Source organism: Hyaena hyaena, unplaced genomic scaffold (genome assembly GCF_003009895.1).
Source record: "Hyaena hyaena isolate Hyena2069 unplaced genomic scaffold, ASM300989v1 scaffold_43, whole genome shotgun sequence".
Taxonomy (NCBI): domain Eukaryota; kingdom Metazoa; phylum Chordata; class Mammalia; order Carnivora; family Hyaenidae; genus Hyaena; species Hyaena hyaena.
Genome location: NW_024080675.1, coordinates 4,491,030 through 4,514,024, shown reverse-complemented (window position 1 = coordinate 4,514,024; position 22,995 = coordinate 4,491,030). Strand labels below are relative to the sequence as shown.

Below are 22,995 nucleotides of genomic sequence, written 5' to 3'. Positions count from 1 at the left end.
GGCCCACACCCTCTCCTCTGGCCACATTTTGAATGCAATTTCAGAAAGCATCCCATTTGAGAAACAGATGTGCAGCCAAAATACAAGCCTTGGCACCTTCTTATTCCAGTAAGGTTGCATTGGTCACTTCTATGCGTTCTTTACACTTTTCCACTGCACTGGCTCAGGGGACCCAAGAAAGAGCTTTTACCCAGAGCTACCTGCCTGGTCCTCAGCCATACATAATGCCTTTTGAAAGTATCACATACATTGTGGGTCTGTTTGACCCCTCTGACTATCATTTTATCCACCTATCTGCACTGCCATCGATCTATCTGTTCCTCTGATTATTTTCCTGCAGAAGTGTCCAGAGTGGTGTTCATCAAATGTTAAAATGGTGTTACACACTGGGTAGTCCCATTTAGGAGCTTGTTGCTATTTTCTTTCCCGTATGTATTCTTTGAATTTGCATGGGGAGTTATCCACTGTTTTTGTTTAAGAGATAACCCTGTATCTATAAGTAAAGACGGACAGGAAAAAAGGCAGAACATTTATAGACTTCAGTGGAATGTTCTAGATAACCTGCTACGTGTCTCCTTCCCCCTGCTTTTTGCCCTCCTTTGTTTGACTGTAAGCAACTTGAGGGCAGCGGGGAAGTCCCATCCATTTTGATGTTTTCCCAACACATTGTTCTCAACAAATATGTCCCCAGTAACGTGCATTGTTAGGGCCTGCTGACTATTTTGTTAGAACGAGACATCAGCGTTTATTTCCACGACTGTCTTACCCACTCTAGGTTAGGCAGAGCCTCTATCAGCTCCACCACGTTCCCATCTGCACCTGTTTTTGCCTCAACTGCAGGGGCCACATGAAAGGAGGTGAAAAGACAGGCGGGTTCAAGAGGATCTGCATGCAATTTGCATGCAATCTGCATATGATTTGTGTCATTCATTCCCAAGAAGAAATTTTTGAGTTAGAGCTGCCTCACTGCTTCCCTTACGTGGTCACGTGCCCATTTGTCTCTTCTGTCCTCCCTCCACACCTCCCTCATGCCCGGATTCAGAATTCTCACATTCAAAAAGAAAGGAGGGTAAGAAAACTCTGGCAAAGGTGGAGCTCCTCAAGGACACCTGAGATCATGACCGAGTATTTTGGGAACGACGAATGCTCAAGATGTGGGTGGCACCTCGTGAAAGCTCACTGGTCCACCAGCCCAGCGTCTGTGTCTTGCCTAAATCAGGGGCTTCAGCCACCAAGACAGATTCATGACACCTTTTCCGCTTTTCAGGACTTTACCTTACTTGCCATGTTCAGGTCACGTTCAGGTCAATGCCAAGAGCACTGCTCCTGATGAACAACTGAAGACCCACTGACTGAATGAATGAAGGTGACCAGCCTTTCCCAAGATTTTTCCTTTGCTTTCTGCTTCTCCACTGATTTGGGAATCTCCCATTTTCCCTGCTTTTCTTGCCCATCGCCATGGCTCTCTGGCATTTACCTTTGCTTTGCTCACACAAATTCAGAGCAAATACAATCCAGGGGGAGTAATGCTCCATGGAAGAAGACAGGGAACCTGCTCGATTATTAGCCCACAGCGGGTAGGAGTCTCCTTCTCAGGCTGACTTCAGCTTCCCAGAGCCAGCCAGCTTCTCCTGGCATCAGTCTATGATTCAGGCCAAGATTTTTATCTCCTTCTGGGGCCCTATCTTGGGTCTGTCTCTCCCAGGATCAGGCCCAGCCAGGAGGCCTGGATTATTTACACTTCTTTGGCTCCCTTGAGCAGCAGACTCTGTGGGCCCAGGAGCTGTAAATCTACCGTCTAATCACACCAAGCTGCTCCATGCAGTCTGGCCCGTTCTTGCGGGGCTGTTCATCACGCACTGAGGCGGGGGCTGTGGCCTAGAGAGAAGCCTCCGGGAAGTGGCTGGCCCCAGCTGCTTCTCTCTGGCTCCCCGCAAAAGCCTTCAAGGACTCAGCCTCTCCCAGGACTCCTGAGCAGCAAGCCCAGGCTGAGGTCTCGCTTGTTAGGTGAAACAACTTTTGAACAAAGGTCACAGGTTATCGGTTACTCCTGGGTTTTGGAAAGAAGGGATGGGTGTCAGCACTTACCTGTCTCTCAGACATGATGTACAGGTAGCGCTGGTCAATGGAGAAGGCCATGTCCCGGAGGATGGGGCTCCCATCTTTGAGCACAGAGACCATCTCATACTGGACCCCTCCGTGCGGGGGACCGTCGGCTCGAATCTATGGAAGGGAGAATGCATCCTCAGCATCTGTACTCAGCAGTCCCCTGTGGGATTACCTGCCTCAGCCTACAGCAGGTCACTTTACAGAAGATAATTCTCCCCCGCACCACCCCCCCTCTCCCATTTGCTACTCTGAACCAGAGTAGGCTTCAGGGAAGGTAGAGGTGCTTCTTGGTTCAAACAGCCTGACTTTCCCCAAGAGAAATCCTTTACCAAAAGGTCTGAGTGGACCAGGTCTGGGATTTCTGATTGTGGGTTTATTTGCATGTGCCTATGTGCCTGTTAGGAATGATTCTGTATAGCCCAGTGTGGTTATCTTTGCGTGTGTCTATATATATTTAAAGCACTGAGTGAGGAGGGTGTATGTGTGTGTGAGTGTGTGCTTGTGCACCCTTACTGGTGTTTAGGGTAAGAGAGTCAACCGCTGCTCACAGTGTTTCTGCCTTAGGCAGGTAAGGAAGAATGGTAAAGCAATCCTATAAACTATCAAAGAGCTGGTTCAGGAGCGATTTGAGAGTTTAGACTCTCAGGAAGGGCTTTCTGCCCCCCAAACGTCCCCTGCTGGTGTGCAAATTCACCCTGAGATTCGGGAGAGCCAAGAATCCCGGCTCAGACTCTCAAAGCTCAGCTCCAGATAAAAAGTCAGAAAGGACTCGGACACCAGCAAGTCTGCTGCTTCTCAGTCCTGTCTGCACATCAGAATGGTCAAGGGAGTTTTAAAAGATATGCATGCCAGGGCAGGATCCATGAACCAGAACCTCTGTGGGCGGGGCCTGGGTATCTTTTATGGGATTCAAAGCTCCCCGGTGAATCTGATGAGCAACCAGGGTCTAGAAGCACTGATGTACTCTACTGGTTTCAAAGCAGCCCTGCTTTGAGAATCACCCGGAGGGCTGGGGAAATATGCATTGCTGAGCCGCCCCCGGAGTTTCTGATTCAGCGGAAATGAGGCCTGAGAGTTTCCACCTCTCACAAATTCCCAGGAGATGTGGATGCTGTTGGTCTGGGGGTTTGAGAGGGATAGTCTAAGCTCTGTGCAAGATTCTGAGACTCAGCAGAAGATGGTCCCTGAGCTCACACAAAAATCTAGTGTCCAGGAAGGAGCTCTCGGTTTGAATGTACTCCTGCTTTTCAGGTGTCTTGTTCTCAACACAATAGCTGCCTATTTTTTAAAACCTGTTAATTTATTTATTTTGAGAGAAAGAGAGAGAGAGAGAGAGAGAGAGAGAAAGCTCATGCAAGTGCACGAGTTGGGGAAGGGTAGAGAGATTGGAAGAGAGAGCATCCCAAGCAGGCTCCAAGCTGCGGGGTTTGATCTCACGGACTGTGAGATCACAGACTTAGCTGAAATCAAGAGTCGATGCTTAACCGACTGAGCCACCCAGGTGCCCAGCAGCTGACTGTTGGCCAAGAATCCCTGCCCTGGCTCGTTTCCTCTGTCCTTCTGCCCATCAAATCCCCATCTAGTTCAAGCCCCGCTTCCTTTGTGAAGCCTTCCTTAATCTCTCCACCACACTAACTGCTCATCACCCTGATGCTTTTTTTTTTTTTCCTACCAGACATTTTGTCTTAGGATTATAATCAATTGATTTGTTCATTGTATATGGACTCGCTCACATGTATTGACTACCTACTCAAATCATTCTCTCGTTACTTCACATGTGCAATGTGTCAACACTGAAGGCAGGGATGGGTCCTCTCTTTCTCAAAGAACCCTCTGAGGACTACATTGGGGCTGGGAACATAGCTGGTGATGGAGAAAAGGGGATGCTTGAGAAACGCTTGTTGAAAGGACATGAATTATGAAGCAGCTGATAAAGGATCATGGACTCTAGCGCCAAAGCAAAGTGAGGTCAAAAGGCATTTTCTCTGGAAGGTTTAAGATTCAGGCTTCCCCTCTACATTCCCTCTCATTTTTCTCTTGTATTTGTAACCATGCCCTTCCCTCCGCCCATCTCTCCCACCGCACCAGGAGCTCCTGAGGACAAGGAGCATGACTTTTTCATCCCAAGGGCCACGCTTGGCCACAATAAGCTCTCCTTTGCCTTTTTTCTGCCTCACTAGTGGTTTCCTGCGCTCAGAGCTGCTACAAGTGAAAAGTCACTAAAGCCCCTCCTTCCAGGGGAGGGGTCTGGGGATCATTTAATTTGTTCTCAGAGAGTGGAGGAAGACCCTGGGGTCAGCAATGAAGTCATGAGGCTGACTGAGGTGACCACCAACAGAGTTGACCCCAGTGCAACTCTGATAGTGGATTTAGTCAGAGGGAAGGATCTCTATCTGGGAAAATGTCCCACAGTGAAAAAGGTTCCCCTTGGTAACTGAAGCAGCATTCTTTCTTACATGGACGGATTCGAAATTTCCTTGAGATCTTCCCAGAAACATAGTTTGTAGTCACAAAAGTGCTCAGGCTATTTCAGAAAGTAAGAGACGGTGTGACAGATGTGACTTCTGGTTGGCTTGACCTCAGTTTTCTGTCCCCATAATGCAGGGAGCTCAGGCCGTGCGTCTTCCTTTGATGTGCAAAGGGCCCAGTGGTTGTCACCACCCGCCCTAGGACAGCTGCTCCTCTCCAGGGAGAGTTAAGTCTCCTCAAGGTACCCGCTCAGCCCCGGGAGCTGTGGGACCAGCACCCTCCTCCCTCAGGCCTGGCCCAGGATCTCTCTCTGCCTGGGGAGCCAAGTTAACCTTCCTCCAGCTCGGGCGGCCTCCCCCCATGAGCCTGGGCCCCTGCTGATAATCCTGGCAGGGTCTGGACACAAAGTCAGAAGGAAGAATGTCACAAGCCTGGCCTTCCCTCTGTGGTCCCCGGGACTAGATGGTGCCCATGGCCGGGTGGGAGCGGGAACTGAGCCAAAGACCACTTATCATCACACACTCTGCAGCATCCCAGTGGGGGCCCATCCCAGCCGTTCACTTTTTCCTGAACCAGAGAGCTAAGCAGGTTTTTTTTTTCTTTTTCCATCTGCAACCCCATTCTTTTAACAAAGCAGTTGAAGCCAGAATCAAACCTACAGAACTCTCAGACATCAAAGCTAAAACCAGACCAGAACAGAAAATGTTCTTGGTGCTGAACCTGACTGAGCTATCCAACTTCACTCAGGCTAAATCCCTGGAGGGAAGAGCACTATTGCCCAAGAAGTAGGTGCCTCCCCACTTACGCCCTCATCCGAGGCTACGTGCTTCGGGCTTGTTACCCTCCGAGATACCTACGGGAGGGCAGAGAAGGTGGAGAAGGGGGCCCAGGAGGCCAGGGGGTCTAAGGGCCCAGGGTGGGGATGGGGGCTGTCAGGCAGGCGGCAGGAGAGAACTTTCCCTTCACTAACGCCCTGTGTTCTCTTCTGGGCAACACACCGAACAGGGCAGAGTGTAGGCCTGGGATTCAAGGTCGCTGGGTTTCTGTTCTGACTCAGCTCATGCCTGGACCTGACTTCTGCCTGATGGTACAATTTGAGTTCAGTTGCCTCACCTGGGCCGTGGGTTTCCTGTCTGGATAACAGGCAGAGGCGGTCTGCTCGGTGCCTGCCACGGACAGTCACAGTAGCAAGTACCAGAGCCGCAAGGACTTGCTCCCCTCCCCCAAGCTCTTTGATTCCAGGCACGCAGCTAGCCAGTGGTGGGCCCTGGGGCCCCAATTGGCTGTAGCTAGTGTGGGCCAGAGGAGAGCACGGGCTGGTGCAGACAGCGCCCCATGACTACTGACGGGGACATGGGTCCTGCTGCATTCCAAGCACATGATTTCCCAGACTGCTCTGCCTTAGAGAGGAAGTTCTGAGTTCAAAGTTCAGGATGGCAGTGGTGAGGTGACCATCAGGGAGTCCCAAACAAAGGCGGGATTTTCAAATATGGCTACTCGAGTCTATTCGGTGGTGTCCCAGAATGACTGCACCACTGTGACAGTTTTCAGCTTTTCAACTTGTGTCCCTGGGGCCAGGTTTCAGTGACCACAAGGACAACAACAGACTGAAATAGGTCACGAACCAGTCCCAGAGAAGGGCATTGCCTAGCCCCAGCCACGCAGGGCCTGACACCCATCCTGGTAGGGGAGAAGCTGGGGCAGAGGAGGGAGGTGACGCATGCAGGGACAATCAAGTCACTTGACTCTGTCTTTCTAGTTGGGCTCCCCCTCTCCTGAGAGGGTCAGGCCTCAGCGGACCTGCAGAAGCTATGGAGGCCACTCTGCTTGGACAAAGCTCAGAAGGTAGGGGGCACCTGGGTGGCTCTGTCCGTTAAGCGTCTGACTTCGGCTCAGGTCATGATCTCACAGTTCGTGGGTTCAAGCCCCACTGCCAGTTCTATGCTGACAGCTCGGAGCCTGGAGCTGCTTTGGATTCTGTGTCTCCTTCTCTCTTTGCCCCTCCCCCACTTGCACTCTGTCTCTCTTTCAAAAATGAATAAACCTTAAAAAAAAGAAAAGTGGACCAGTCTGCTGCAGAGGAGGGTGACTCTCTTTACGGAGACTGGCACAAGATACAACGTGCCCACACTATCTCCTAAGGAGATTTAGGGCTGTTCTAATAAGAATTCTTACCATGCAAAGCCCCACCTATTGAGTGGCCACAGGACACTGCAACCTCCTTCTCAGGAGGATTTTGAGATGGGATAACTTCTTTTGCTTCATGGGTCAGTACGGCCCTGCTTGAAGGCAGTAGCATAGACTTGGTGACTTTTCAAAAGGCCCCGTTTGCCTCAAGAACTGAATAGTTAGCATCTACCCTGCCATTGCTTCTACAATGTTCTCTGTCCTGTTGAAAGTACTTAACAAAAATCAACTCTCTTATCCTTACAGGCCCAAGCCCCCTGAGGTAAATGTTATCATTATTCCCATTTTACAGATAGGAAATTTGAGGCCTGGGAGAGTTGGGTGGCTTTCCCAAGATCACACAGCTAAAAGGCAGCGGAGCTGGGGTCCCCACACAGAACCTGGTTTCCCAGACACCCTGTGACCCTCTGAAGAGAGGTAATAACAGGCACACAGAGCTGTTCATCGCCGCCAAGAACTGTACAGGTGGGAAGCCTGAAAGTCCAAGTTCTGTCCTCACCCACTCTTCCTCTTTCCGACCCCAAGGCCCAAGCGGGGCAGTCACCCATTTCTGGGAGCCAACAATACACAGAACCTAATTTTGAGAGACCTTGGTTATGGGGAGAATAGTCCGTTTATCAGAGAGGGCTCTGGGGCAGGAAGACGTGAGGTGAAATCAGGGGGGAGTGACTGCCTGGTCCTCCAGGTGGGAGGGGCCTCTGTGAGATGAGAAGGACCTAGTAATCCTATTAGCACCTTCCTTTAAACCCCAGCGAGGTCCTGTGCAGAAATTAATGACAGCCTCTTCACTTGAACATCCAATTCAAATCAGCATATCCTGTTCCAATTAACTAGCTTTTACCTGTAGGCCCCTCCAAACCCTTTTTTCCCATGCATCAATTTCTACTATAGTTGGTCCTAAATTATGGACCTCTTGCTTGGGATCTGTCACTCTTAATAGCACTTTATTAGTAGCACTAGTAGTATAAGTGGTCATAGTATGTACGTATGTACGTATGTTGGTATGTATGTATGTATTTTGGCAAAAGCCAATGAAAAGCAATCGGGAATCTTCTTCTTCTGGGGCCTCTCAGTAGGAAACAGATTGGTTCAAGAGGCATCACCATGCAGAGGGAGTTCATGTCTGGAGGGCTGGGATCTAGTCCCAACGTTCTCATTAATTGGCTATGTGACTTCAGGCAAGTCACTTCCCTTGTTTGTGTAATGGTTTCTGACACTGCCAAATAAGGTGGGAACTCCCGTCCTTAGGAGCACAAAAGGGATGGCAAATGAAATGACTTATTAGTTCTATGAATTTCAGTCCCGTCCAATATCCATTTATTACATGCCTGCCGTGAGCCAGGCTTACGCTTGGCATTGGGGACAGTGTGGGAAAGGGTCCCCCGAAGAAGCCCGAGGAGGAGCTGGGAATGGATGAGCCACCCGGTCCCCACATATGCACAGGCTACCCCTTGTGAGATGGCTTGCATGGGGATCCCAGGGAGGCCAGCATGGAGGTGGGGCCCACGGGACGCCCAGAGTGGGAGTTTTCCTGGGGAAAGCGGTGCCTAAATGCACAGACAGGCGTGGAAATGTGAGTTCTTTGGCTAATTCAAAGTGTGATGCCAGTAGAAGAGTGTGATTGCTATAGTGTGAGCCCAGATTTCTTGGAAATGCGGTCTCTCAGACTTGAGCCTTTGGAGGGGATGTGACTTTTGACGTGCCTTTATTGAGGGCTCGACAACAATTTCAGCAGGTCTTGTCACTTTATGGCTGAAAATTCACTTTGAAAGAGACCTTTATTACCCGATTTCATCTGTGCCTCAGGACTAGGGCTTGCGTGCTGTATAACTCTGTGTGTGTGTGTGTTTGCATGTGTGAGTGCCTGTGCACGCACACACACACACGTTGACTTTTAAAGAGGGGAAAGGTGAGGCAGGCCTGGTGCTGCTCAGACTGATCTTGGGGTGAGTTAGCGAGCGAGTGTACCTGCAGTGTGCATTGAGGGCTGAGCGGGAGAGGATTCAAGCTCAAGTTTATTTTTGTAGAGCTTCATGACCCAAATTATTTATAGATTGAAGTCTGGTAAATTCAGCCTCTGAGATTCTTCTTCCCTCTATCTTGTATATGCTATGCATGTGCACATGGACGCGTGTGTGCGCGCACACACACACACACACACACACATGCACACACACCCCTTCCAGGGCACTTCCATCTCCCCATCCACCAGAGCTGTGCAAATGTTAACTAATCATCCAGAGTCACACACAGCCCAGCAGGCTGAGGACCCCCGGAGGACAGGTGGGAGCCCGGCCCTAAATGCCAGGACAGTTGGAGAGGGACACAGGATCGAGGAAACCGTGGGCTGTGGGTTGCAACAAGCCAGGAGAGCAGAGGAAGAGGGGACGTAAGGCCAAGGATCCCTCCTGTCCCTGAAAAGGAAGGAGGTCACTAAGATATGCTAAGCTTTGAGAATTTTGCCCTTGCCAGTGCATGCGTTTGCACGCTTGCACACTCACACTCACACTCACACACACACACACACACACACACACGCAGATGCTTCCAGCATTGGTCCCCAGTGAGTTGTCGGTCAATCACTGGGGCTTTGACACTGGAGATTGACATTTCCATGTACAATTATTTCTATTTCTGTGCATGTTAGGAATCTGCCCTAGATATTAAACTAGGGGGTGGATGAGCTAGCACAGGGGCTCACGCAGCTTGAGGCTTCTGGATTTCTTCCTCATGGAAGGCTAAGCCATGGAGAGCTTTCTCCTAGAATGTGAGGAGGGGGTCCCAAGGAAACCATTCATTCTCTGGACTTCTGCATCTTCAAACAGTGAGAATGAAGAGGCTGGCTTATGATAAGTGATGGGGTGAATTTTTATTGAGCACTTTACTATAAATAAAGTGTTCAGAGATGAGGTTGAGGAGGCTGGCTGGAGTAAGAGCCCCCCTTTCCCCCCCCCCAAATTGTGGCTTCCTTGTGCCCCATCAGCCAGGGGTAGATGGCCTAATGACCCTGATCCCTGTGGCCCACAAGACTGAGAGGAGCTGCCTCTGTTCCAAGACCCTCCCATGGTTAATAAGCAACTGCATTTCACAAGTGCACTGGCTTTCCTATCCCAGGTGCTGTTCCCTTTATGACTCAACAGAGTGACATGGAGATCTAGAAGCCAAAGAATCCAGTCTCTTGGTTCTACCCTGTCAGGGAGCGTTCTGAGCTTTCAGGTCCCAGGTGGAGCAAGAGCTCATAGAGGTGAATACACTGGCAGTTCAGAACATGAGGCTCTGGCCTTGGACCACCCCCACCTTTCAAACCTGCTCCAGCTCTGAAACTTGGGCCAGTCAGGGGGATCCAGGAACCAGATGAAGTTGCCAGGGGCAGCGGAAACACTTGATTGTTCTGGGAAACAATAAGATAAACACTAGCGACGGATAGCAGGAGCATGAAGCGGCCTCAGATGAAATCACATCACACCGCAGCAAAGCAATAATTCACAGAGAGCACACAGAGTTGGGGGGAGGAGCGTTGAGGGGTGGGGGGAAGAATGAATCCGGAATAATGAGCAACTTCTGTCGACTAGAAATCTCTGTGTACCCAAAGCTCTAGCAACGTGGGGCTCTTCAGGATCTCCATTCAAGTCACCGCACACAGGTTCCTTGCCGGGGGAGCTCAACTTGTTTTCAGACACCAACTAACCTCTTGGGCTTTTTGGCCTGGGATGATTTAGAAGCAGCCCTTAGGGGTCCCAGGGAGAGGGGTGCAGCCTTCCTCATCAAGCTCTGGAATAGGGTGCAGTGAAGATCAGGCTCAGGGAAGCGTAGGTTAAGTACTTTGGAAACACTTAGCTCCACACCCCTGGGGGTGGGAGGGGGCGGGGAGTAGGCAAAGCAAACTAGCACTTCCTGGGACTGGACACCCTGGGCTCCGGAATCCTGTATCTCCCTTCCCCAGTGTGGTTCAACGTATTTACTGAGCATCGATTGAACGGGTCAACAGGCGTGCAAAAGGTTGGAGATGTAAACATGAATGATCTTGAAAACAATGAGGTTGGCCTCACCATTTCACAGAATGAGAAACATTGAGTCTAGAACAAGTTAGCGGCAGAACCAAGCTCAAAGCTGAGCCCGTCTGACTCCAAAGCCTGCACTCTGTCTCTTTCATTCAGCTCACTCTGGGGCCTCGCTTTTCCCTAAGTCAAGCGAGAGGACAATGCCTGTACTGGTACTAAAAATTACATCTAAAAAGTGCTCGGTGCCCCTGGAGATAAGTCCTGGGGAACAAAATAGATCATATAGCTGTCTCCTCCAGTGTGACAAAGAAGGCCACCTGCTGTCTGGAAAAAGAGCAAAGGGTGGGGCGTTTAAGAGGGTTATTACCCTCTTTAATTAACTCATTCTTTTCAACGGCCTAAAATTGCCCTGCATTTTATAATCTGGAACAGTAATCTCTTGCTTTCATTAACACCCAGGATGACATTTAAAACTGTAAGGATGGGAAGGGAGGTCTAGACTTGTGAGCGCAGCTATCTGACACTGGGCTGGTGCCTAAATGCAGAAACCTCCCTGAGAGATTCTAAAAGGAAGGGTCCTTTAGAAATGCATACGGCGTATGTGTACCCTGGTGCAGAAAATGCGCGGTAACCTGGAGGGAGGAACGGAGAGCACGTCCATGTCACCGTATTTCTCTTCCCTTCGCTAACGGGCAAGGGCTGACTCTTTATTGCCTCTTATCTGTGCTACTGCAATAACCTGAGAAATCTCCCTGCCTCCAGCATATTCCCGCTCTAATCTGTTCTACCAATACCGCCAGATTAATCTTCTTAAAACACTTATTTGATCCTGCCTTTTCTGTATGCAAAATCCTTAAATTTCAGGTGTTTGTAATTTTCTTTCTCTTGCTTATCTCACTCCTAATTTTTTTATGATGAACATAGACTACTTTTGGAATATGAAAAAAAAAAGTAAATCATCGCCTGCACCCATGCACGTACGCACAAAGCACATTTAATGGCCCCCAATGAATGTTTAGAAAGGTTCACATCCCTTAATTGTCATTCAGGGGTCTAGCTCACACGGTCTTATCCCCATTTTCCAATTATGTCTCTGGGTTTTTGGTCTTTATGCCTTTGCTTGACAGTTTATTCTCCTGCCTAGATCCTAACTATCTGTCAGGGCCCAATCCAAATGCCACCTCCTCTAAGAAGCCCATCCTGATCTTCCCTTTGAACTCCCATAGTCCCTGGTGCATCTCTGGGCACAGTCACTTGTGAACACATGTGATTAAGATTGTAAGCTTCTAGAAAACAGACACTATTTGGTACAACGTCATACGCCTTACTGCATTCAGTACTACTGACACATAGTAGGGCTTCAATCACACCCAGTGATGGAATGAATGAATCCCTGTTACTGAAACTGGGTAGGAATGGAACATTAGTCACGGCTCACATTTATGTAACCCCTATTCTCCTTAGACCTGGTGCTCAGGGGGCTCTACACACACCCTCTCATTAAACCCTCACAACAACCCTGTTATTCCTATGGTGTTGAGGAAGACACAGAGGCACAGAGGTGTGAGGTCACCTCAGGGTCACTTAGCTGGTGGGCAGAAGAGCCAGGATCTCGCCTCTGAGAGGCCTTCACTTTTCTGGGCCTCTGTGTTCCCGTCTCTGGAAAACACTGAGTCGAGAAAGAGCGAATCTCGCTGGACACATCCCCCCTCCGCCCTCCATCACGTCTTCTGGAACCTGGCACACAAACACGCCGGACACATTTGCTGGTGCTGAAATGATCTTTCTGGCTCCCCGCTGGGCTGCTAAGAGCTCTTGGGAGGAAAGCACTACAACCGTTCAAGGTGCTGTGAGGGAAAGGGCGGAAAGGACGCCAGGGAGCTCCGCCGCGGGCTCAAAGGCAGATAGAAAGCAAGGGCTAACGGTGCAAGGGTGGGCTCAGAGTGAGGGTCTGAGAGACAGCGGAGAGGCGCAGGGAAGGGAGGTGAGGCCAGAAAGCCTCCATCCCCTGGAATCCCGAGATGCCAGCGCCGGGGTGCCCCTGTGCTCTGGTGTGTTTCCGGCAGAGCCCAAGGGCAGATCAGACAGCCGGGGGAGGCTCTGGCTCTTTTAAAAGATTCTGTTTGACTAGCTGTCTTCTTCACACCTTTCCCCGTCTCCCCTCCCAGGAGAGGGACTTCCATAATGAGCTGCTTCATGACAACAGACCCCTAATTAATTCATTGCTTTTCTTCTGGGGCCAGATCATTCTAATCAAGGTGGGGAGCGGTGGGGGCCGCCGTCTGCTCTGCTGGCTCTGCCGTTGACTCCGGCTCTGCCCCACCCCCGCCCCCGGCATTGCTGCCCCCAGATCCTTCCCGGTCACCTTGTTCCCTTTAACTGGACACCTGCTTCTCCTCGATGCCCAGCCCCTCCTCACACAGACGCCCCACAGCTGCCAGGCACCGTGCCAGCATGCAGACCCCGCTGGTGGCTAAGCCAGTACGACTGGTGCCAGGATCGCACGGGGGAGGGGGAGGGCAGGGAACTTCGGACTGCCTTTCTCTGCGCACCAGCTGAGCGCCCAGCGGGCTCCTGGTCGGCGGGTGCAGCCCTGTTCCTCTCCAGCCTCCCCACGACCGCCGCCGCCCAGGGCGCTGTGTGCTGCCGGACGTGGGACAGCCGACGTCACCTCATCCAGGCAGCGGCCACATTTCAGCAGCCGATGGAATTCTTTGTGGGAGGATGTGGGCAGATGATGCAACGGGGACGACTGAGCTACTCTGGGGACATTGAGCAACAAAATAACCTTAATCTCCCGTAATCACACTCGGAGATGATGGGATGGAAATGAAAGAGCACACGGGTCTCGTCTCCAGCAGCCTCTTAGGTTTCGCCGTTTCCCTTCTCTGTCGATCAGGCCCACGCTCGGCTCTTCCCCGCTGACAGGCGCGGACTGTCCAGTCAGGGCTGGAGTCCTGAGCCGCTGGGGTGGAGGTCACGCGGGGCACCCAGCCAAGGGAGTTAACTCTCACTTTCCTCATCTGCAAAACTGGTAAGAACAGTTCCGCCTCCACGACGAGGCTGCAGTGGGGACAGATTAGACCAGGGACGTGAAAGCGTCTGGGACACAGGAACGGGCTGCACGGAGGTGAGGAATTTTTGATGGATTTTCTTTTGATCCATAGACTTGGGTGGGACCAGGCTGAGGAGGAACATCGGGCAGGGAGGAAGCTCTTCACGGGCCCACCGGGTAGTCGCTCACCCCCACCTTCTGTCCTTTCCAAGGGAGCAGGCTGGGGGGGAGGAGGGGCGAGGGGAGGAGGGAGGGGGGTAGGAGGAGGACAGGGAGGAGGTGAGGAAGGAGGACAGGGGAGAGGAGAGAGAGGGGAGGAGGAGAGGAGGACGGAGGAGGAAGAGAGGGAAGAGGAGGGGAGGAGGGGGAGGAGGAGAGGGAGGAGGAGGAGGAGGAGAGGGAGGAGGGGAGGAGGAGAGGGAGGAGAGGGAAGTGGGGGAGGAGGAGAGGGAGGAGGGGAGAAGGAAGAAGGAAGGGGGAGGAGGAAAGGGAGGAAGACAAGGGGGGTGAGGAACAAGGAGGAGAAGGAGGAGAGAGGAGGGGTGGGAGAGGAGGGAGGAGGGGTGGGAGAGGAGGGAGGAGGGGCGGGGGAGGAGAGGCGGGAACAGCAGTAGCAAGGAGTGGGAGCCCCGTGCAGCCTGGGAGTCTGTGGCCGCTGCGAAGGCGGCCTCTGCGGCAGGAAGGGTGGTTTTGCGAGGGTCTCCACAGGACCTGCGCTGGGGACAGGGGCTGAGGCCGCTGCTTTCTGACGCAAACCCTTTTACTTTGTGAAAAGGAGAAAGTGTGGGGAGGCTCCAGGCGTCTCCCCACAGAGAGAAGGCCGCTGGGGCAAACCTACCCACTTCTAGTCTGCTCCTTACAAAGAGCTGGAAGGAGCTACAGCTTAGCTTTTGTGCGAGTACTAAAGCGTCCCCCCCCCCCCGCCCCTCCCACACCCCCACTCTTCTGTATTTTTTTCTCTTAAAAGAGCGCTCCACCTCTCCAGGGACTGGAATCATTAGCTGAACAGCACTTTGCCTCTCATAGCTTTTGACAATTTGGCAGTGAGCTGGGAGCACAGAGAAGCTGCAAAGCAGTGGCAGGGGCGAGGGTGGGCGAGAGGGGTGTGTCCGAAGGACCGGCCTGGTGGGTGCCTGGACCCTGGCCTGATACCCGGATGCCCTGCATCCGCCTCTCTCTTCCCTCCCCCCACCTGCTCTGTGGCTCAGGGGAGTTCTGGGTCCCCAGCTGTCAGGGAGGTGTGGTGGGGTGAGCAGGGAGCCTCCCAGGGCTTCCTAGCCTCACCCCCTTTTGCTGTCACCTAGAGGCTGCTGGGGACGCGCTGACGTCCAGTCTGGACAAGGGAGGACTTGAGGAGAGACAGGAGTTAATGCCTCTCATTCTGCATAACCCCGGAGCCTCCCCATGACAGGCAGGGGGGTGGCACCTGAGGACTGAGGTTTCAGTAGATCAGAGGGCCCGGCAAGGAAGGATCACCTAGACAGTGACCCTGCACGGCTGTAAAACCCAACCCTGGGCATTTCCAAAGAAGAAGAAAGAAGACAGAAAGGAGGGTCATGGATTTCCCAGTCAAGATGTGGCAGAAGCAGAGCAAGGAGAGGGGGGAATTCTGGGGCCTCTCGAGAATCAACCCAGGTTGGAGCATATACAGAATTGGCTTCGGACAGTCCCACCCATTAGGAAGCTGACTTTTTTTTTTTTTTAATGTCTTTGTTTTATTTTTGAGAGACAGAGACAGAGAGTGAGCAGGGGAGGGGCAGAGAGACACAGAATCTGAAGCAGGCTTCAGGGTCTGAGCTGTCAGCACAGAGCCCGATACAAGGCTCAAACCCACGGACTGTGAGATCATGACCTGAGGTGAAGTCGGATCCTTAACCAACTGAGCCACCCAGGGGCTCTGGAAGCTGACAAGTTCTTTTTAAAATTTTATACTTTTTAAATTTATTTTTGAGACAGAGAGAGACAGAGCATGAGCGGGGGAGGGTCAGAGAGAGAGGGAGACACAGAATCTGAAGCAGACTCCAGGCTCTGAGCTGCCAGCACAGAACCTGAGGTGGGGGTTGAACCCACAAACCATGAGATCATGACCTGAGCCAAAGTCGGACACCTAACTGACTGAGCCACTCAGGCGCCCCAGGAAGCTGACAGTTTTGAGGGCATTTCTCAGAAGGGCCAAAGGGTCCCAGGGATCCTGGCAGGGATCAGAGAACTCCTTGTCTTCTACTGGTCTTGCTCATGGCCCCTCTCCTCCATACCAGGAATCTAGCCTTATTTAGTAATTCTAGAATGGAATATAGTTATCACATACTGAGCACATAGGCTGTGTTGAACAGGGCACCAGGCGCCTTGTAAAGAAAGTACTTACTTTAATCTCCAAAACCCATCTCACTGATGAGGAAACTGGGGCTCGGAGAGGTTAGGTAGCTTGTCTTAGATCACAATAAGTGGCCAAGAGAGACTTGAGCTTGGGTCAGTGTGATTACACAATCTTTTATTAAGATGCATGCTTCCTGAAAATGCACTCACCTTTGTCTGGTGTATGATGTTAACATCTTACTGTCTATCATTTTAATGTTCTTATTCTGCTGTCTGAGCCCTTGTACAAGTGCCAACAGAAATTATAAATTCCCAGATGTAGAAGCTGAATCTCTATGGTTCATTTTATTCAACTTTTAGCAGAGTGCCAAGCACAGTGGGGTGCTTAAAAAATCACATTCTATCCTTGAATCAAGTTACAGCATCAGAGAGCCACAAAGTTGGACTACAAAAGCTTAACCAGCAAGCTGCACTTTCCTAAATGGCCTTATCTACTTGCTTTTTATTGTTGGTTCCTCCATGAGAATAATTCATTGGACGTTGATTGTTACATGGATGTTAAAGCCTTGGCACGTGAGCGGGAGCTAATGTCTAAAACTGTCATATAAAAGACGCTTCTGATTTTGATGTCAAACTTTTGTCCTGGTCCTGTACATGGTCTCACATGATAAATCATGTGTAGAATGCAATACCTGGGAATTGTCTCTCCTGAAAAATAGGTCTACTTCTTTCTAGCTGAGGGTAAGGATTTCTAGTTCATCCCATTTCCCTTTTCGATTCAGCTACCAGGATACTCAGGCCAAATCTTGTGCTGGGTGCTGGTGCTTACATTTGCTTTATGGTTAGCCTCCTTATTCCCACCCCCCTCACATGCCTTGGGTTTTCTTGTTCCCTGCTAGTTTTCATGACATATGTTTGCCAAGTTTTTTTCATTATAAGTTACCCAATTCCTTATTTGGAAAGAAGTGGGATGGGAATTCATACAAATAAGTGTACTCATGCACTCACACGCTCTGTTTGCATCATATAAATTTGCACTCTGTTGTATGTTGCCGGGATACATTCTCAGGTCTCTGCACTGGGTGTTCATATCCTTTCTCTGTGGGTAGGAGTTGTTCCCTCTGAGTGAGGGCCTGGACCATTCCTACGATGGTTTAAGGATAGGTGACATCATGTGGGAGGAGAGATAAGTAGGGAGATACCACTAAAAACTCAGAACCTGATTTCAAGTTGCATTCTGCTCTGCTACTTAAAATGGGTCTTGCCCATAGTAATGTTCTCAGTTTGCAAAAGGGAAGAATGAATAAATAAATTAGTGAGTGGAGGTTTCTCTGAGCCAGGAGATTCTTCGCATAGGAGAGAAGGCAAGGGCTGTTTGGCAGAAAGCCCCATCTTTGGGCCACAGAGGAAACTCAAGATCACTCGGAGCCTATGGAATCCAAGCTCCCTAGCCCATCCCTGTCCCCTGGACAGGCCAAGAGCATTTGTCACCTGCACTGTGTGTGGCAAAGCTGGGTCAGTGCACTGAACACCAGGAGAAGGGGAGCGGGAGGAGGGCAGAGAGGTGGGTAGGAGGGAAGTCCATTTCTGCTGCGTTTCTGTTCTTCCCCTGTGAATGGGAAAGTGGCCTGCAGCAATGGTGGAGAGAGAAGTGGTGGTCTCTAAACACGTCTGTCTGTCTGTCTTCTGTCTGTCTTCTCTGGCAATCGTCTTTCACCTCTAATTTCCATCTCCGTCTCCTGCTCTTCCTTGGGTTTCTCCTGCTAATCCCCGTTTCTGCTCCTCTGTTATCTCTGTCCTTCTCTGTGCTGTCTCTCTGCCTCTCCAGCTCTCTTTGGCATACACGCACGCACACACGTGAACACACACCCACATCCCTCTCCCGGATCCCCAGGAAAGAAGCTCCTGCTGCCTTCCTTCCACCGTCATCTCACAGACCCCAGAGACAGTCAAGAAGAGAAGACGCCAGCCCAGAGGGCAGGGCACTCCCACCTCCCTAACTGACCTGTGTCCGCACTTAGATTCCAATGCTAATCCCAGTGGCCTTGACGACATCAGTTGGGCTAATTTTTTTCCTGTAATTAGAAGGGAACCCCCCCCCCCACAATTCCATCTCTAATCCCAGATAATTAGCTGTCTGATTGCCAGTGCGGGGCAGGAAACCTCGTGTTTGGAGAGGGATTTTGGACAGACAGATTAGGCAAACACAGTTCAGGAAGCTGCACCGGGAAACAGGCTGTTCGCAACGTTTGTTGTTGAACGAGATTCATGTTGGGTATGGGGCCCGTTTCCCGCCTGGCGATCTGAGCTACCTCTGACCCTGTCAGGTCCTCCAATAAATAGATCGTTCCTCAGCCTGCAGGCTCCTCCCTATAGCAGGTCCTCTCTCTAGCACATCAGATCAAGGAGATTCCCAGGGAGGGTATCCCTTTTGCTCATGGAGGGCATGGGGGACAAGACCATTGTGACTCCGACTGACCCAGGGAGTAGGAGAGAGGCCAGGCAAATGAAGAAGTAAGTCCCTTCCTTCTCTTATAGGCTTTGGGGAGGACTCCCGAGGCAGGGGATGGGGGCCCGGGGGTCAGATGCTTCCAGCTGAGGCCAGCACTTGATAACAGCCATCACTGCATTATCATCACTCTGCAGAGAATACGCTCTCGTAAGGACATTCCATGTTTTGTGTCTGTCATCTGAATGTTCCCTCTGTGATCCTCAGGATCAGCCTGTGGGGGTGGGTACCCTATGATAGAAGAAAAAACTGAGTCCCTGAGAAAGCAAATGACTCCCTCAAGATCACAAAGCAAACCACCATGGCATCGCTGTGGGTAAGGTACAAGGATGCAGGTCTTCGTCTCCCTGTCCTCTGCACAGTCCCACATCCTCCAGCATGGAGATCCTTCTGTTGTGCATCTCGGCATTTAGGATACTGGAGTGATGGAGGATTTGGGACGCCAGTAACCAGGGAGATTTAGGGCTCTGACAGTCAAGGGTGCATCGACTCCTCCATCAAGATTCTGAAAGGCGGGCGCCACCGTGATGTTCATTCAGACTTTTTCTTGCCATAGAAGGGGGCTCGCGTTCTCCGGCCCCCTGAACAACCCTGGTGTGGCCAGCCATCTGAGGCTCCTTCCCTTTTCTGCTGCACTACTCTGGGCCCAAAGACTAGCTCACTCTGGTTCTGAGAGGAAAGGGCAGGAATGGAAGCCGGGGTTGGTGTGTGGGGAGACCCGTGCTTAGAGCCGGAAGGAGTGGCAGGGGCCTGTGGGCTGGCACCTGGGGGATTTGCCCAGCCTGCTGGTGGAGGCGCCTGGCCCTGCTTCCCCGCTGTGGCCCCTCCAACGAGCTCGGGGTGTGGGGGAGGGCGGCAAGGCATGGATGGATTCCAGATGGGCTATCAGGTTTGCTCACAGTCGACACTGAGGCTGCTCTGGTCTCAGCAGCTCCTTCAGCTCTGATTCGGCTGCATGGCTAAAACCTGCTATGGAATGTCAGTGAAACCCAACCGGCCTCTCCCCCGGCTGCCCCCTCACTCCCTCTGCCCCAGAGATAGCACGTTTCTTCCTTCCCTTCTCTCCTTTCTCAGTACCCTCCTCCACCCCCAGAAGTAGAGAGGGTCAGAGCTGGGGATTTGACTGATGGCCGGGCCCTCAGTCTGAGATCTTTGACTGATTCTCCCCTGAGAAGAAACAGCTGTATAAGGTTCTGGGTTCAAGTTCTAGATACTTGAGAACATGGTGCCTGCTTGGGGAGCCTGGGAGTAGAGGGCAGAAACCCCTTGTGTCCATCTGATTGTCTGATCGCCTTCGTTGGCTCTGATCCAGACATTGGAGGGGAGGAAAGGAAAACTAAGAACAAGACAGCCAGGCTCCTGATATCACCACAGCACCGGACCATGGCCTGGCTTCCAGAAGAGCACTTCACTTGGCTCACCGGGCTGGAGGACTGGGAAGCTCTCTTTAACCCCATCCTACAGGTGAATATGGCAAAGCTCTGGGAGGTTTAGAGCAAAAATCTATTTTTAGTCTCTTGAATCTGGCCACAAACATTTGTGAAGTATTTTGAAGAGGGTGCTTCTGCTTTGGGGCATTCAGGAACAAATATAACCAAGAGAAGCTGCCTTAGAAGCCAGTGCTGTTTTCCTTATGTCACATAATTAATAGATTAATTATTCTCATAGAGGGCCTTCGGGGTCCCATAATATAATAGACTTTCACACATCCTCACCCATTTGCTGTGGTTTAAACAGGAAGATCGGGTCCAGTTCTGCTTTGCAGAGAGAAGGACATATTTATTGCAAATCGCATGAGGGGATGACATCAGGATTTCCTGTCTGATAAAATGCACCTTAGTTTCCCTTTGGGTGTCCAGGGTCTGCTGTACAGTGATTGGGCTTTGACATTTCTAGAACCTTCCACCGTAGCCTCCTCCACCCAGGGCTGGCACTCCTCTTCTCTCAGAGGTCTGCCTTGGGTCATTTGTTAATGACTGGCAGGCTGGAGGTGATCTGCCCTGTCAGGGTTGATTAGTTGGGCTGAAATTTGCATTTTGCTTCTGAAAACCAGTTTGGGATCTGGCTGGCAGAAAGCAGCAGGAGCCCTGGCTTCAATAGAGAATGCCCCTGAGGCCAGGCATTTGAATTAACCACAGAAGCCTTTTCTCCCCTCTCCCTCCACTTCCTCAAGCCCCTTCCTCACCTCTCCCCTCACACCAGAAGGCTGGTTAACTGCGGCAAAGGGCTCTCTGAACACGCTTGCAGAAGAAAGGCCTTTTTTTGCTTCTTCAAAGAAGATGCGAAGCTCCCTCCAGCCTCTCTGGAGAATCGGGGAGGGAACGGGCTGTCTCAAAATGCCATTAAAATATCTCTCACATTAAAAACGGGCCCAGAATGTGAAACTTCTCCAGAGAGAGCTTCAGTGAAACACAAATGGTGGTCTCCCCCACCCTGAGAATGTGGACAGGTGTCAGAGGCACTGGCCCTTGCTCAGGTCTCTGGCTCTGTCCTGGGACATGAAGTGTCCTCGAGCAAGACAGCCTCTCTGAGTTCCAGGCTCTCCCTTTTTAACACAAAATAAATACATAAAACTGTTCTTCTCTCCCCCACCCCCCACACCACCTCCCTAATTTCAGGGAGAAGCCGCCTTGTTATTCTCAGAGATAACATTCTTGGTTCTCATCGCTCGCCATCTTCCCAGCCTCCCTCGCCTGCCCTTCCTCTCCCCAGTCCTGGTGCTATTTTAAGTTGAGGCTTCCAGCCAAAATCTGTACTTTATTAATTACGCGTCAACTACTCTGTGTAATGTTTAATGCGTTTTCCAGATTGTATCAAATCCACAGTGAAGGGAGGAATCTCAAAGCGGCCTGGGTGCCTGGCAAGGTGGGCTCTGGCTGGAGGTGGGGACCAGGGGCCAGCCAGCCTGGGTCTGCTTGACTTGGTCGCCCCTCTTCTTCGCCCTTGGAGTCTCTGGTGAGACCCATACCCAATCTGATGCCCGGCTCTCTATCTGAAGAACACACAGCACCCTGAGAGGAAGTTAGGAAAACCTGCCTCATTAGGAAGGGCCGAAGGGCTCAGGATCTCGTGGGCTGAGATCCATTTGCAGAGCGGACGGAAGGCTGACAGGGGCAATTTGAACGTGTGGCTCAGTGACGGGCCAAGCCAAGGCTGGAGATGACGTTGACCATCTGTTCTTCTCTCAAGAGAAGATAGAAATAGCATTTGTACTGGGGCAAGAAAGATAGGAGTTAGACCCGGGCGTTGGATCCCTGACCGCTGGGTTTCTAGCACTCTCGTTGACCAGCTACGTGATTTGGCCGACTCCTCCAGCTCACCTGGGCCTTAGGTTGCTGATCTGTAAAACTAGCATTTGCTCAAGATGACCTCTGGGGTCCTTTCTAGATTGGGTCTTTTGTGTTTCTCTCTGGGGAGAAGTTATGAGAGATTACAGGGAGAAGCAGAATCTCTTTGGGGGAATACGCTTTACACATAAGGACAATTAAACGCCCACAATAGCCCTGTGACACAGGTTCTAGGCTCTACTATAAGCCCTGTATTGCGGATGAGAAAAGTAAGGCACAGAGAGGCTCAGTTACTTGTCTGAAGTCACACCGTCAGCAAATGCACAGACCTAATTGTGAACCCAGGTCATTCCAATCCAACGTCTGTGACATCCCTCTGCACACTGCCTCGGGGAAAAGACTTTAAGTAGTTCACATATAAAGCTGGTTCTGCTAGGGGCACCTGGGTGGCTCAGTCGGTTAAGCCTCCAACTTTGGCTCAGGTCATGATCTCAGGTTCGTGAGTTCAAGCCCCGTATCGGGCTCTGTGCTGACAGCCAGCTCAGAGCCTGGAGCCTGTTTCAGATTCTGTGTCTTCCTCTCTCTCTGACCCTCCCCTGCTCACACTGTCTCTCTCTGTATGTGTCAGAAATAAATAAAATATTTAAAAAAAAGAAAAGCTGGTCTGCTAAGTGATGTGACCAATGATAAGGATTCAGCTGACTGGGCAAATCCAGGAAGGCTTCACTGAGGAGGTGGGATCTGAGTGGGGCCTAATGAATAGCTTGAGCGAAGGCACAGACATAGACTGAGAAGGGGCACTTAGAGAAGAGAAGGGAACAGGCAAAGTGAGAACCAAGGGGTGTGAGTGTGGCAGAGGTGGCATGGGGAAGGGATGTAGGAAGAGGTGAAGCTTCCCTGTTCGCAGGGTGACAGGTGCTCAGGAGCCTCAGCTGGGGGGAGCCTTTAAGGAGGGGAAAGAATGTGATCACTAACTTGGGGAGGGGGGAGGGAGCAGAAGCAGGCATCCTTCCCCACCCCCAGTGGCTCTGGTTCCCTAGTTACAGGGTCTCACCTGCTTAC

At 51.3% G+C, this 22,995-nt stretch overlaps 1 protein-coding gene across 2 annotated transcripts in view; it reads right to left on the bottom strand.

Annotated features, from left to right (window-relative positions):
- Positions 1-22,995, bottom strand: part of PLXNA2 (plexin A2) — a 211,598-nt gene that overhangs the window by 113,370 nt on the left and 75,233 nt on the right. For both annotated transcript variants that reach the window (XM_039230123.1, XM_039230124.1), the window contains exon 4: positions 2,089-2,223. In XM_039230123.1, coding sequence (XP_039086054.1) covers positions 2,089-2,223 — 135 coding nt within the window. The remainder of the gene's footprint in view (positions 1-2,088; positions 2,224-22,995) is intronic.